The sequence below is a fragment of the Dermacentor albipictus genome, chromosome 3 (genome assembly GCF_038994185.2).
Source record: "Dermacentor albipictus isolate Rhodes 1998 colony chromosome 3, USDA_Dalb.pri_finalv2, whole genome shotgun sequence".
In the NCBI taxonomy this organism is placed as follows: Eukaryota; Metazoa; Arthropoda; class Arachnida; order Ixodida; family Ixodidae; genus Dermacentor; species Dermacentor albipictus.
The window spans coordinates 4,285,504-4,298,276 of NC_091823.1; the positions used below are offsets into that span (position 1 = coordinate 4,285,504).

The 12,773-nt window shown below is 45.9% G+C and overlaps 1 protein-coding gene across 3 annotated transcripts in view; it reads left to right on the plus strand.

Moving 5' to 3' along the window:
• Nucleotides 1-12,773, plus strand: part of LOC139057174 (sushi, von Willebrand factor type A, EGF and pentraxin domain-containing protein 1-like) — a 239,123-nt gene that overhangs the window by 115,515 nt on the left and 110,835 nt on the right. For all 3 annotated transcript variants that reach the window (XM_070534969.1, XM_070534970.1, XM_070534971.1), the window contains one exon: nucleotides 10,128-10,285. In XM_070534969.1, the coding sequence (XP_070391070.1) occupies nucleotides 10,128-10,285 (158 nt within the window). The remainder of the gene's footprint in view (nucleotides 1-10,127; nucleotides 10,286-12,773) is intronic.

The window sequence follows — 12,773 nt, forward strand, 5'->3', positions numbered from 1 at the left end:
GCGCTCATGGTAGGAGTGGCGCCACTGTCGGCCCCTCGGCCCGAAGTGGAACCGCTCGTGTCTACATCAGGCCCCGAACATTCTCAAGTTCAACAAATGGCCACAGAGGGCGAAAAGATTGAGCGTGCGGCGCTGCTAAAAAACAGGCATATTACACCAATTAAAGAGGTTCCCCCGTTAGCGCATTTTCTCCCGCTAGAGAGGCCGTAGTAAGCGCAATTATAACCTACAAACTTCCTTCAACAATACACGAAGCGTTTTTATTACATGACAAAGAGTACAAAATCATCATTCCCAGTTTTACATTGCACTCTTTATAACAATGTCTTGTTTTTGCCATTTTAAACACAAAATAGCCTTCAGCATTATCGACCTCCCACGTGACTTCTGGCCTCGATTTAAAATTTTTACCGGTATGTTCGCGTGCACGGTAGGTACGGATCTTTTGGTTCGTACATCGGTTGGTTATCTTGTGCTAAAACCAGTTTATTGCGCTTCGATATCTTGCATTATTTCACTTGGGGTGTAAGGCCGAAAGGTAGGTTTCAGTCGCAAGTCATATGGAACACGTCTGCATCGAAATGGGAGCCAGATCGAGCTGCGACTGAGGACGGCAATACCGGTGAGTCGTTTAATATTACTGCTTCAATCACTATGTAATATATTTGTCTCGTTAACTTACAGGCGAAGAGCAAGTTAACAAACAAGATGCTTCATTACATATGGGCAGTCAGGGCCCTACGTTGCTGTTTCCGAAATGAACTTTCAGTTGCGAAGCCATCGTTATACAGACATTCACGAAAGAGAAAGCGAAATCTGACGCGCGTCACATTTTTCATCTCGTTGTAGCCGTAGCCATGGGTAAATGAGTAGCCTTATCAATGTATTTTTTTTTTCGAATCCGCCGGCAACTTCTTTCGCCCACAGAACCCAATAACCCCTTGATAAACTGAAGCTAAAGTACTGAATTTAATCTATTAAACAGTTGCAGGCATGATAATTCGCCCGTATTTCGTACCTGTTGGTTCCAAATGTTCTTGCTGTTCAGTTTGGTTTACCTCAGGACATTTATTTGGGCAGTAGGGAAGCGCTAAATCACGTTCATGCAGAAAAAGATTGCATCAGCTCTAATAGCTTCATGTGTTTCATCTATTTCCTTGTGAAACCAGCAGTGTCATCTCCTCTAGTGTATAAACGAGTGCGCAAATGTTCTCATTTGTGATCTTAATAATACTTAAGCTGTTGACATGCATTGTAGTTAGGCAGACATCATTTTTACGGAGAGTATCAATATTTATTTACCATGCTGCTTAAGCACCCTAGAACCAACAGTGTGCATTTGCACGTGTTCTGTTGTCACAAACCATTGCAATGTATATGTCACAGCTTTTCGCATTTTATATTGCAAGATTATGCGTATTCAATTTCTTGTATCACCGAGTACGTGCTACTGAGTGTACGCGTTCTTCAGCGTTTGCACGCACCGGCGAGCCATTTATCTCGAAGGCCACGTGCGGGCTTCGTGATGGCGGTGCCCAATGGCACCGAGTGTTCTTAGGGAAGAGCGAAAGAGGACTGCCGCTGCCATGCACGCCTCATACGTAAAGCCTGTTACACATGAGGCTATTTCAATTGCACCGGAAGGGCGATTTTGGTCGCATGCGACAGAAATCGCACCAACCACCGACCAAACGGTTGGCCAAAGGTCACACCTATCGCGGCGATCACTGCGAGTTTTGTGACAGCAATCGCACCAACCACCGACCAAGCGGTTGGTCAAACGTCACACCGATCGCGGCGATCACTGCGAGTTTTGCGGCAGCAATCGCACCAACCACCGACAAAACGGTTGGTCAAACGTCACACCGATCGCGGTGATCACTGCGAGTCTTGCGACAGCAATCGCACCAACCACATGCCAAACGGTTGGTCAAACGTCACACCAATCGCGGCGATCACTGCGAGTTTTGCGACAGCAATCGCACCAACCACCGACCAAGCGGTTGGTCAAACGTCACACCGATCACGGCGATCACTGCGAGTTTTCATCCAAATCACACCGAGATTCGCGAGAGCTACTTCGCCGTTTGTGTTGGGAAATAGCATCGGTCGCACAACACAGCGTTACTTCTTCATCTATAAATACTGGCTGAGCGAGCCTTCAGCAGTGAAACTAATTAAGTGGAGCCGCGGATTGCGCAAGCGGTACGTGCTATCAGCACGGACACGTGAACAAGGAAGCTAAAAACTCGTAGGTCAGATTCGGTTCTGTGATCTATATGTATTTGTTGACGCGATACAATGATAATCAAGCTGCACTTTCTATGTTGGCTTCGGCTGCTGTTACTATGTACTTCTCTGTGCGTTTCCGTTATTCACACGCGCCGCGTGTTGCAAATACTGCGAGGTGTCCCTCACAAGCAGACATGGTCTTCTTATGTCGTCCCAATTTTCTGGGTCCTTGTGTACAAGCTACTCGCGGTATACGAAAACGCCCCAGTTGTAGCGCGGTATGCATTTTAGGATGGAGTAGTTTAAACAATATACAACTGCGGTCAAATGCTGTGTCGAGGGGATACGACATGACAGCATAATATATCCGACGTTTCAACGCTAAAATATGCGCGCGACCATGTCGAGTGGGGTCTTTAAGGTTCGGCTTTCACGCGTATTTTTCCCAGCGAAATATCTTATTTCGAAGTTCTGTTACTTCCGCTGCAAGACGTGGCTGCTTGCAAGCTCGTAAAGCGAACATGCAAACTACATATTTTAATATATTTTCTACAAAAGTATATTCAATTTTTCACTAGGAAAAGAATGTTAATGTGCAATACGCATCATTTAAACAGCTCTATCTCTTTTTTCTGATTATGATTTTTTTCATGCACAATAATCAATAAACATTCAATGTGTTGCTGACTTTGTATCCTTAGTGCACCTGTATTACAATTTAAAGAAGTAATACTTTAAGACTTAAGAGTAAGAATTTAATAAGGTAATTACATATTGCACTTACTTCAGTTCATTGAATACTTGTTTACGCAGGTCGCAACATATCGCAGTATTCCAAGAAACTACTTAGCCATAAACACCCCTGCCTTTCCCTGCCTCTCTCTCTACCTCCTGTTAAACACATGCAACAATGTGAAAAGCAGGCAACACCTTGTATTTATAAACACTAGAGAGCACGTAAATTCAACAAAAGCAAATGAAAATCATGCGATGAAGTTAGCCGGTTACATCCTATCCTGCGAATGATAGCACTGTTTCAAACGCGCATGTTTCTGGCACGTCCACAGCTAGTAAAGTGTGTAGGCACATCACGAGACATAGGCCGTGTCCAAAAAGCCGGAGGCAATGTTGCTAATAAGTTTGTATTTACATGTATTACTACATAAACTCCTATAACTATATCCCAAATTACTACCTCTATGAAATAAGTATCACGCAACTTGAAGATATAGTGAGAAAGCATGACATTTGTTTATCTGAATCTTCCTTTTTTGTGAGACTATGACATGCAGCAGCTTTCTGTTTTATTTCATGGTGTAATGTAATCGCGTGTTTGTGCAGACGCCCCGAAATTTCACTCAGCCCAGCTCACGCACACTCAGGCTCGGTCAAGCTTTCTCCGACTCATATTCACCGAAATTCTACTCAGCTGAGATTACTTCCACATATATTCACCAAAATTCTACTAAGCTGAACTTAATTTGACATATATTCCCCAAAGTTCTACTCAGCTGAGCTTGCTTGGACTCGTAATCACCAAAATTCAACCCAGCAAAGCTTGTTGTGACTCATATTCACCAAACGTCTACTCAGCCAGGCACACATGAACTCAGCCTCGAGGTTCGGTCCAAGTCTGTGAGCTTATGTTTAAATGAGGCCACCGAGTTGTGTATAGATTACATTAAAGTTGTGACATGTGCGGTGCATAAGCAGACATTCCATATGAGTCTCTGTTGCATCGGATGAAAATCAATACAATTCTACGCATTGCAGTCAGTTTTATAGGATGTAAATGCCCGCTGCCTGAAATCTTCGCCTTCTATACATTCCAACAAGCGCACTGCATTGTCATCGTATTTTTTGCCGATGCTACTGGCTATCATGGCCATTACTGGGTTGCCACATTTGTACATTTCAAACATAAAGTTGTATAAATTAGTGCGGCGCAAAATATTTAAAAAGAACGGTTAAAGAGAACCGGAAAGACCATGGATAGACGTGCATTAGCCAACAGAGCCAAGTAAGCAACACTAAGCAAAAACGAAGTCACAGCTGAGCCAAGCAAGGCTAACGTTTTAACATTCAATTCTCAGAATTTCTGTAATTTTTTATTCCTGATATAAAAATTTATTGTAGTCTCCTCAAAAATTTCACACTGTTTGCACGAGTTCGCCGCTTGCTGCCAATCTTGCCGTTGTGGGCGCGACACCATATTCCTTTAAGCGGCTCAAGGCAAAAAACGATGAGTATGCGTCGTTCCGCGTCTGGATATCCAACGACGCAACCGTCTCATCGATTCTTCTCTGTGACCAAGATCATGTTTGTTCGATGCGCTTGGTAGTAGGCTCCACGACAGCATGATCTTGTGCGAGGAGCAGCTAGAAGAGTACGTGGTGTCAGACGAGACAAAAGGAGATCGACGTGTCAGTGGCGCATCAGACGCATGCATCTTCTGTCAAAATGTTCGATGCCTGCGCAGCAAAGTAAATAAGCCTTCTTAAAGCGAAATCCTTAAGTAGCTCATGGGTCGCAAAATCCGTTGTCCGGTGTTATCAAAAAATTGACCGTCCGGCGTTATGGCAACAAAATTAAATGTACTAAAATTGATAGTACCGACTACGACAGTAAAGTTTCGTTCGTTCTCCGTCCTCGCTTCACCGTTGGAACTTGAAGCTTCTCGGACGATGATCGGCAGTTGATGATCAAACGCAGGCAGGAAACGATGAGGTCATATGTACAAGAAATATTTATACGTGAACTTTTCTATATACATGGCAGGTAAAACAAATACATTACAAACTTGAACAATTGAGAAACAAAGTCTCACTCTTCTACTGTCTCAATGACTGTTAGAGCCCAGACTCGTTTTAACGTACATAGTACGGAGGCTCACTGATCTATCAGCAATCCTGATTTCAGCCAGGTCTGAGGGACAGCATGTCGTCCCGATTTTTATAGCCCCAAATATACAAAGAAAAAAAGGCGGTAGGTTCGTTGGCCCGTCCCACAGGTTCAGTTGCCAATCAGAGTCAACCGTTTCTTAAGCCACAACCCACAGGGATGGGCTTACTCTCAAAAATAAACATATTGGAAAACAAAGCTCTTTTCCTTCTTCGCCAAAACTCCGTTGCCCTCTCATTTCGCCGTAGTTAGTGACGGGCTCAGCAAAACACGCCAGGCCCGAACAAGTTATCGCTAGACCGTTTCAAATCCCAACGGCGTCTTGGCCGCAAATGTCTCGGAAGCAGGGCACCGGCACCACGAAATGCCGCTGTACTCAAAGTTTGGCCGCGTGGGAGACGGATGACCCTCCTTGTCCTTCAAACTTATTGTCTACAAGACAAAGTTCTCCGAGTGCGTGTTTCCAAGACGCCGTCGTCTGAATGAACTCTTTACGTGTGTATCGCATTCCTACAGCGTGCACGGTAAGCTGGCCTTCGACACCACGCAGGCAGTCGCACCCAACAACAAGGCTGGCGATTACGTTCCGGACGCGTAGCAGATTAGGTCCATGCTCACTGCATGTGGCACGGGGTCAGAGTTGCTAAGTCCTGCTTAACCTCGGCGGCGCCTCCAATTAGTCAGGCAAGCGGGCGCCAGACCCACAATACCTTGTACAGCGGTCCGTTTCAAGGCTGGTCTGTGTGACCCGTCGGCGGACTGCCAACATCGTGCGCACAATACCGACTTCCAGGAATCGGCACTCGCCCGCCTGGCACCTGCCGCGACGCGTCACCCAACCCTGCGCGTTGCCTGTGACCCCACATAACACAGCAACTGTCGCCCCGCTGACATGGGGGGAAGTGAACCCCCTCTCTATACACAAAGCACGAGGCTGATTCGTGAGACTTAAGAACCCGAACAATCAGAGCGACCTTACAACGACCATTGGGGGAACTCGAACCCTCGACCTTTCATCATCATCATCATCAGCCTGGTTACGCCCACTGCAGGGCAAAGGCCTCTCCCATACTTCTCCAACAACCCCGGTCATGTACTAATTGTGGCCATGCCGCCCCTGCAAACTTCTTAATCTCATCCGCCCACCTAACTTTCTGCCGCCCCCTGCTACGCTTCCCTTCCCTTGGGATCCACTCCGTAACCCTTAATGACCATCGGTTATCTTCCCTCCTCATTACATGTCCTGCCCATGCCCATTTCTTTTTCTTGATTTCAACTAAGATATCATTAACTCGCGTTTGTTCCCTCACCCAATCTGCTCTTTTCTTATCCCTTAACGTTACACCTATCATTCTTCTTTCCATAGCTCGTTGCGTCGTCCTCAATTTGAGTAGAACCCTTTTTGTAAGCCTCCAGGTTTCTGCCCCGTAGGTGAGTACCGGTAAGACACAGCTATTATAAACTTTTCTCTTGAGGGATAATGGCAACCTGCTGTTCATGATCTGAGAATGCCTGCCAAACGCACCCCAGCCCATTCTTATTCTTCTGATTATTTCCGTCTCATGATCCGGATCCGCCGTCACTACCTGCCCTAAGTAGATGTATTCCCTTACGACTTCCAGTGCCTCGCTGCCTATTGTAAATTACGCAGCGAGGCACTGGAAGTCGTAAGGGTGGGACCTTTGGTGGGACCTAAATTGAATAACACCAAAAGCGATGATGCCGCCATTGATGGTGGAACCCCCGATAATTGGTCGGAATCGAAGCCATGAGCTTCGGTGTTCATTGAGGCCAAGTTAATTAAGGAACAGTTAATTAGGTTGTAATCAATTAAGGCACTCAAACCCATGACCTTCTATGGTAGAAAACAACAGGACGTAACAACGCAGTCGAATGAGAATGTCGAGTAATTTAATGAATGTCTCGTGAGCGTACAAGAAGAAAGGGAACCGAGGGACCCGATTTTTATTAATCACATCATAAGAATCCAACAAACAAAGACACCAAGGACAACGGAGGGGAAATTTCTGGCACTTACTAGTTGAACTAAACAAATAATAAGTTAATGTAAATTACTTACCTACAAAAGTGTACAAAATGCATGCGTCTTCGGTATAAAGCACTCATAATGCACAACTAGACGAACGAAAATTGACTTGTAACCTAAACAAATCAAGGTGAACCTTTCACTAATTCACGACCAGGTAGCTTCACGCTCAGATAAGTCATGAAACAATCAAAATTAAATTATGGGGTTTTACTTGCCAAAACAACGATTTGATTATGAGGCACGCCGTAGTGGGCGACTCCGGAAATTTGGACCACCTGGGGTTCTTTAGCGTGCACCTACATCTAAGTACACCGTTGTTTTCGCATTTCGTCCTCTTCGAAATGCGGCAGCCGTAGCCGGGATTCAATCCCAACACCACAGATACTAAGCAACCACGGCGGGTAGCTCATGAAACACTATACTTTGCCGAGAATCTTAGTCGAACAAGGGTGGTGACCGTCATTTGCAGTGCCTCGAGGAAATGCATGCAGCAGTATGACTATACCTTATTTCCTGTTTATGATCATGCCACATCAACCGATTTATTGCGATTAAATCATCAATAGAAGAATTGGAAAGTTAAAATTGCCCGGAACAGGGCACTACTGGTAATAAAATCGCCTTCAGCGCTTGTCGAATGGGCGACACAGTTGACCTGACGAGGGGGGCCGAGCCCCTCCTCAAGGAATGAAGGAGGGTCGGGCTCCCCACCCAGTCCCCCTGATATCAAGTACTGCCAAGCGCTGGGAAACATGCTAGACTTTAGGAAACTGTTAAAGATGCTTTTTAGCGCGCAGACTTTCACCTTCATCCTCTTTAGCGTGTGCTAAAGTGACTTTCAACTTTCATTTCCAAGCACTATTTGTTCTGCTTATTCTGTAGTAGTCTTACGGGAAACCTTGTTTTTACGAGGAATAGCATCTACTGTATATTTTTCTGCGTATTATAACGTCTTTAGTATGGAGTGACGTTACTGCTCGAAGAAGCAGAAAGGCGGTAGCGTCCTTATCACTGTTGATTGTGTGATGGAATGTTTCCACCGCTTGGATCTAGAGTGTGATCACGTGGCTGTTTGGATGGACATGCGCTGTTGAGGTGGTGAACGGTTGTTGCTTGGTGAATTCTATGTAGCACCTGACATAACTCCTGCAGCGTTTGGTCTTATCCTGGCATCAATAGAAACTATTATAGCCTCCATATAACCACAATATATTAATTAGCGGAGACTTTTGTCTACCCGTAATTACATCGAATAGCAATACCGTCTGCTAGAATTCATTTTAAATTTCTGAAATACATCACTCTTTGATTGACTTCATCTCCTTTAATTTCATGCAACAGCTAAACTTCACTGGGAACTGCTGTGGCAACGCTCTGCATCTCTGTCGCACGAATCTTGATGTTTCCTTCATGTGAATCAACGTTCATCTGGTTGCGCCAGACAAGTTCCATCCTACTTTAATTGTTCCTTTAACTCTTGTACCACAGAAAAGCAGCATCGGTTCCGATAACAACACGAAGTTCAGCTTCAACTTTTCCCTTGGAGTCTACGCTGGCTTGTAACATTATCTTGAAGTCGTGTACTGATTGTTCGTAGAGTGTGCGCTGATGCTGATGGCGAGATTAATTTGTTTAGGGAAGTCATTGAAGATCGCATACACATATTCATGCCTACAAGAACATGCAAAAAGTCGTAGTTCCTTCATTGGTTTTCTATAAATAACTAAAAACGCCAATAAAACTGAAAGACCGCGAACACAGAAAAGCAAGGCAACCGGGCCTATAGGTGAATGAGAACTTGAATTTAGGTATCGCCGTTGTCTTTGCAAATTTTATTATAACATTGATCACTACAACACTGAATGTGTTGAAACGTGCATGACACGTGATTGAATATATTTATGAAGCCACGTGCGCTTTCTCACTTTTCTGAAAAGAGCGCCAGAGATGTATGTGTTGTTGATGAAAGTGGCGATGTTGTTTCTAACGCTGCTGATGCCATTGCAGAACATTTCTGTTCGGTATTTGATGTAAAAAATGGTTCTAGTTCAGTAACTTTCCTTCTCGGACGGGTGTGGTATTTACGCTATCAGTAAATGAAGACCTTGTTCTCAAGGGTATGAAAAGCGTCAAACATTCCCTTCCTTGTGGTGCTGATGGTATACCTCCATCACTGCTTAAGACGTCTTTTTACACGCATCTTTGATGGTTTCCTAAAGTCTAGTACGTTATGTAGCGCTTGGCAGTGCTTTAAGTCAGGGGCCCAGCCCCCTCCATTTCTTGATGAAAGGAAAGGACTCCCCTCGGCATGTCAACTGCAGCACCCATTCGACAAGCGCTGGAGGCGATTTTATTACCAGTAGTGCCCTGTTCGGGGCAATTCTAGCTTTCCAGTTTTTTTATTAATGATTTCATTACGATTAGTCCGTTGATGTGATCATAAACAGAAAAGCAGATATTGTCGCACTGCTGCAAGCATTTCCCCGAGGCACTGCACCGCCATTGTTCTACTTATATTCTCGGCACAGCATAGTGACCTTGATTTGTTTAGGACACAAGTTAATTTTCCTTCGTTTAGTTGTCCATAATGAGCGCTGTGTTACACCAAATTTGCGTGCATTTTGTCCACATTTGTAGGCAAATAATTGTGAAACCATAAACTACATTGTTTTAGCAGTGCCTCAGGTTGGCAGTGAAGCAAGGCAACTCATGTTCTGTGTCACATTCTCAAATTGAATATTTCTTCTATTCGATTCATATTCGAAATTGCTAGTGTTCGTACACACGACATATTTGAGTTTCGAAGTGTTGGAGCGGCGAGAAACGTGGTTTACTTTGGCCACAGATTTCGCCGCCGCACATAAGCAACAAGAGTTGAAGCAAGCTTTTCCTTTCGTCGCGTACACGCGTTCTCAAGACGCCTCGACTCTTCCCTGGCTCGCAGTGGTGCACGCCAACTTCCTAAAGGAACCAGGAAACAAGTGCCAGTTGGTGAGGCTGACGCAAGGCGTGCAGTACCTGAACCACCATGCAACCAACACGGGTGCGGGGCTGCAGAAGGCGCACGAGCTGTTCCACGACAGCCGCAAACACACGCGCAAGGTGAGCGCTTCACTTGCAGTAATACTTTGATCGCGATTCGAAGAAATTTCCATAAACAATTAAGCAAGGCCTCAGTAATGGCCGTTTTGCGTAAGGACAGATGATTATCTCACGCTTTCGCTATGGCGTTGTGTTCGTCATCAAGGGAGGACGCACTTCCAGCAACAGCAACAACAACAACAACAACAAACAGAAGTCATTGAAGCGTGCGCCGTTGCCCCTCATGTAACATATATTATTGCATCTTCTACAAATCTAAGGAAAAAAAGAGCTTACCTTAATCGGTGACCATCGATGGCCTCGTTGCGGCGAATATGATGTGGCCATATACTTATATTTCTTAATTTAAAAATTTGTGTATATTCTGCAGTATAATCTGTTCGTAATTGTCGCAACACAGGTTTAGGCTTGTTTAGCCAACTAGCCTGCTGTCGATTTTTTAGCACAAAACAAACCAGCAGCCCGTATAGAAATCACAGGGAACAATCCCTACAGTCGACGGTCGTTGTGTTTTTGCCGTGTCACAGCAAGCTCTGACTGTTTCGACAGTCAGATTCAGCCAACACGGCCATCAGGAGACATTCTCTGCTCGCTTCACCGCATTGACGTGAAGCCCCAACTATTCAAAGACTGCGCTCACCGGAAATCGACCGACGAAAATCGGCGGGTGTCATTAGCATAGCGCATCCACGTCTTCGCGATTCAATGCAAGCGGACCGCCATAGCAGCTTCAGCGGCGACCTGCTCTTTTAGCCTCACTTCGCTAAGTCGCTCTCCTTCGTCCTCGCGTCATAGGCTTTTCTACTACAATCCTCAACCCTCACATATATAACCCCGTCATGGTGAGGGCAGGCGACGAGGAGGTCGCCCTCAGGAGGCTGCTCATATGCTTTATTAGCGAAGTATGCCTCCTGATTGAAATGTTCAATCTTTGTAATTGTTGTGCCAACATGTGTGCCTTGGCGTCGTCGGCTTTAGAATAGCTCGCAGTAGCTTCCTTCTGCCTGCATTATCCGATGAGCCACTAGTAGTGATCCTGGCTCCATGGTAGCAATCTGCGTTTATTCAACGGCTTCAGTCCCCCAGAGAAGGGTACGAAGCCAAATTGACAATCGCTGGCATGCCTCGTTTGGCCTATCACTCATTGCTGCGACAGCCCTCGATAAATAGCGCGAATAACGGGGTCTTGTAATCAGGCACCGCTGCTATAGAAGCTAACAATAACAACAAAGCGCTTCAGTGCCACACATTTACCGCGCCTGGAATAAACGCGCCCCTGCAGGACTTGACTCGGTTTCGTCTCCTTTACTATTGACCATGGAGGAAGGAAGAAAGTGAGTAGAGGCCCTACCCACTCCGCGATAGAACAAAAGTAGGAAGGAAGTCATGTAGTACTCTTTCACTGTAGCAGCCATGTTGTCGTGGCACAGTGGTGGTTTTGTTATGGTGGTGTGTGCTAATGCGTGTGCTGCACCCATGTTACAGCTCACTGTGTGCGGCGATGAATGGAACGGATGCAAGCACCTGAAACTCGACGTGCCTAATCGCCACGCTCGTCTACACAAAAAGACTTGTCCGTCGGGTGTTTGCGACGGGATTATGAACCAGCGCAAATCCTATATACTGTCATTTGCTCTACGTTGACCCCCTATACGCCAGGGAGTGGTTTCTCTCCAAATTCCTGTGTGTGGGTTGACCAGTATGCTGACCCGGCGTTACCTACGCTCCAAGAGCGTGGCTAGGCAAGGGGGGGGGGAGGGCTTATTATTCAGCGCCCTCCCCCCAGAAGCTCTTCGTCCTGTCTTGCACCGCCGACCAGAACAAAACCGGGGCCGGAAATCATTCTGGCTTTTGTCTAGAATGTCTTTTTCATCCTTGAAAAGACATTTCACCGCGATGATTGCGAAATCTGGCTGGATTTCGTGGTAACGCCCATGCACCGGCAGAACGGCCCGGCGGAACGCGGACGAACAGCAAAAAACACTGGTCCTGATTTAATTCATAAGCGGAAAGTCTGGACAGCTTGGAATACACTTCTAGCCCCTCTTTCAGTGCCAGCTATTGCGACTCAGGGTAGAAGATGGGAGAGACGGACTCTTAGAGCCAACGAGGAGGAGACGAAAAGCTTTATATAGTATGTGCAATATAGCCGGTAATAGCAGCTAATAGCATAAAGTAGCGGATCCGAAGAGCGCACCAGGCCAACGCAGCAGGCTTGTGACGACTCTCTGTCCTAGCAATGGGCGCGCTCTGCTTTAAATCCCTTTGGGTGTCCCATCATCGGCAGGAATGAGGCAGGACCGTCGATGACGTCAACCCCATCAATTTCCTCTTTCGACAAAGGAAAATTTCAAGCTGCATAAAGCCGGTCTCGACGGCAGAGGTCGGCAGTTCTGTGGAATTCTGAAGGCTGTCAGTGGATTCGTCATGCTGTTCTGTGTCCCCGGACTCCTTAGTTCGAGCCACGGAAAGGGTTCGGCAGTTTCCT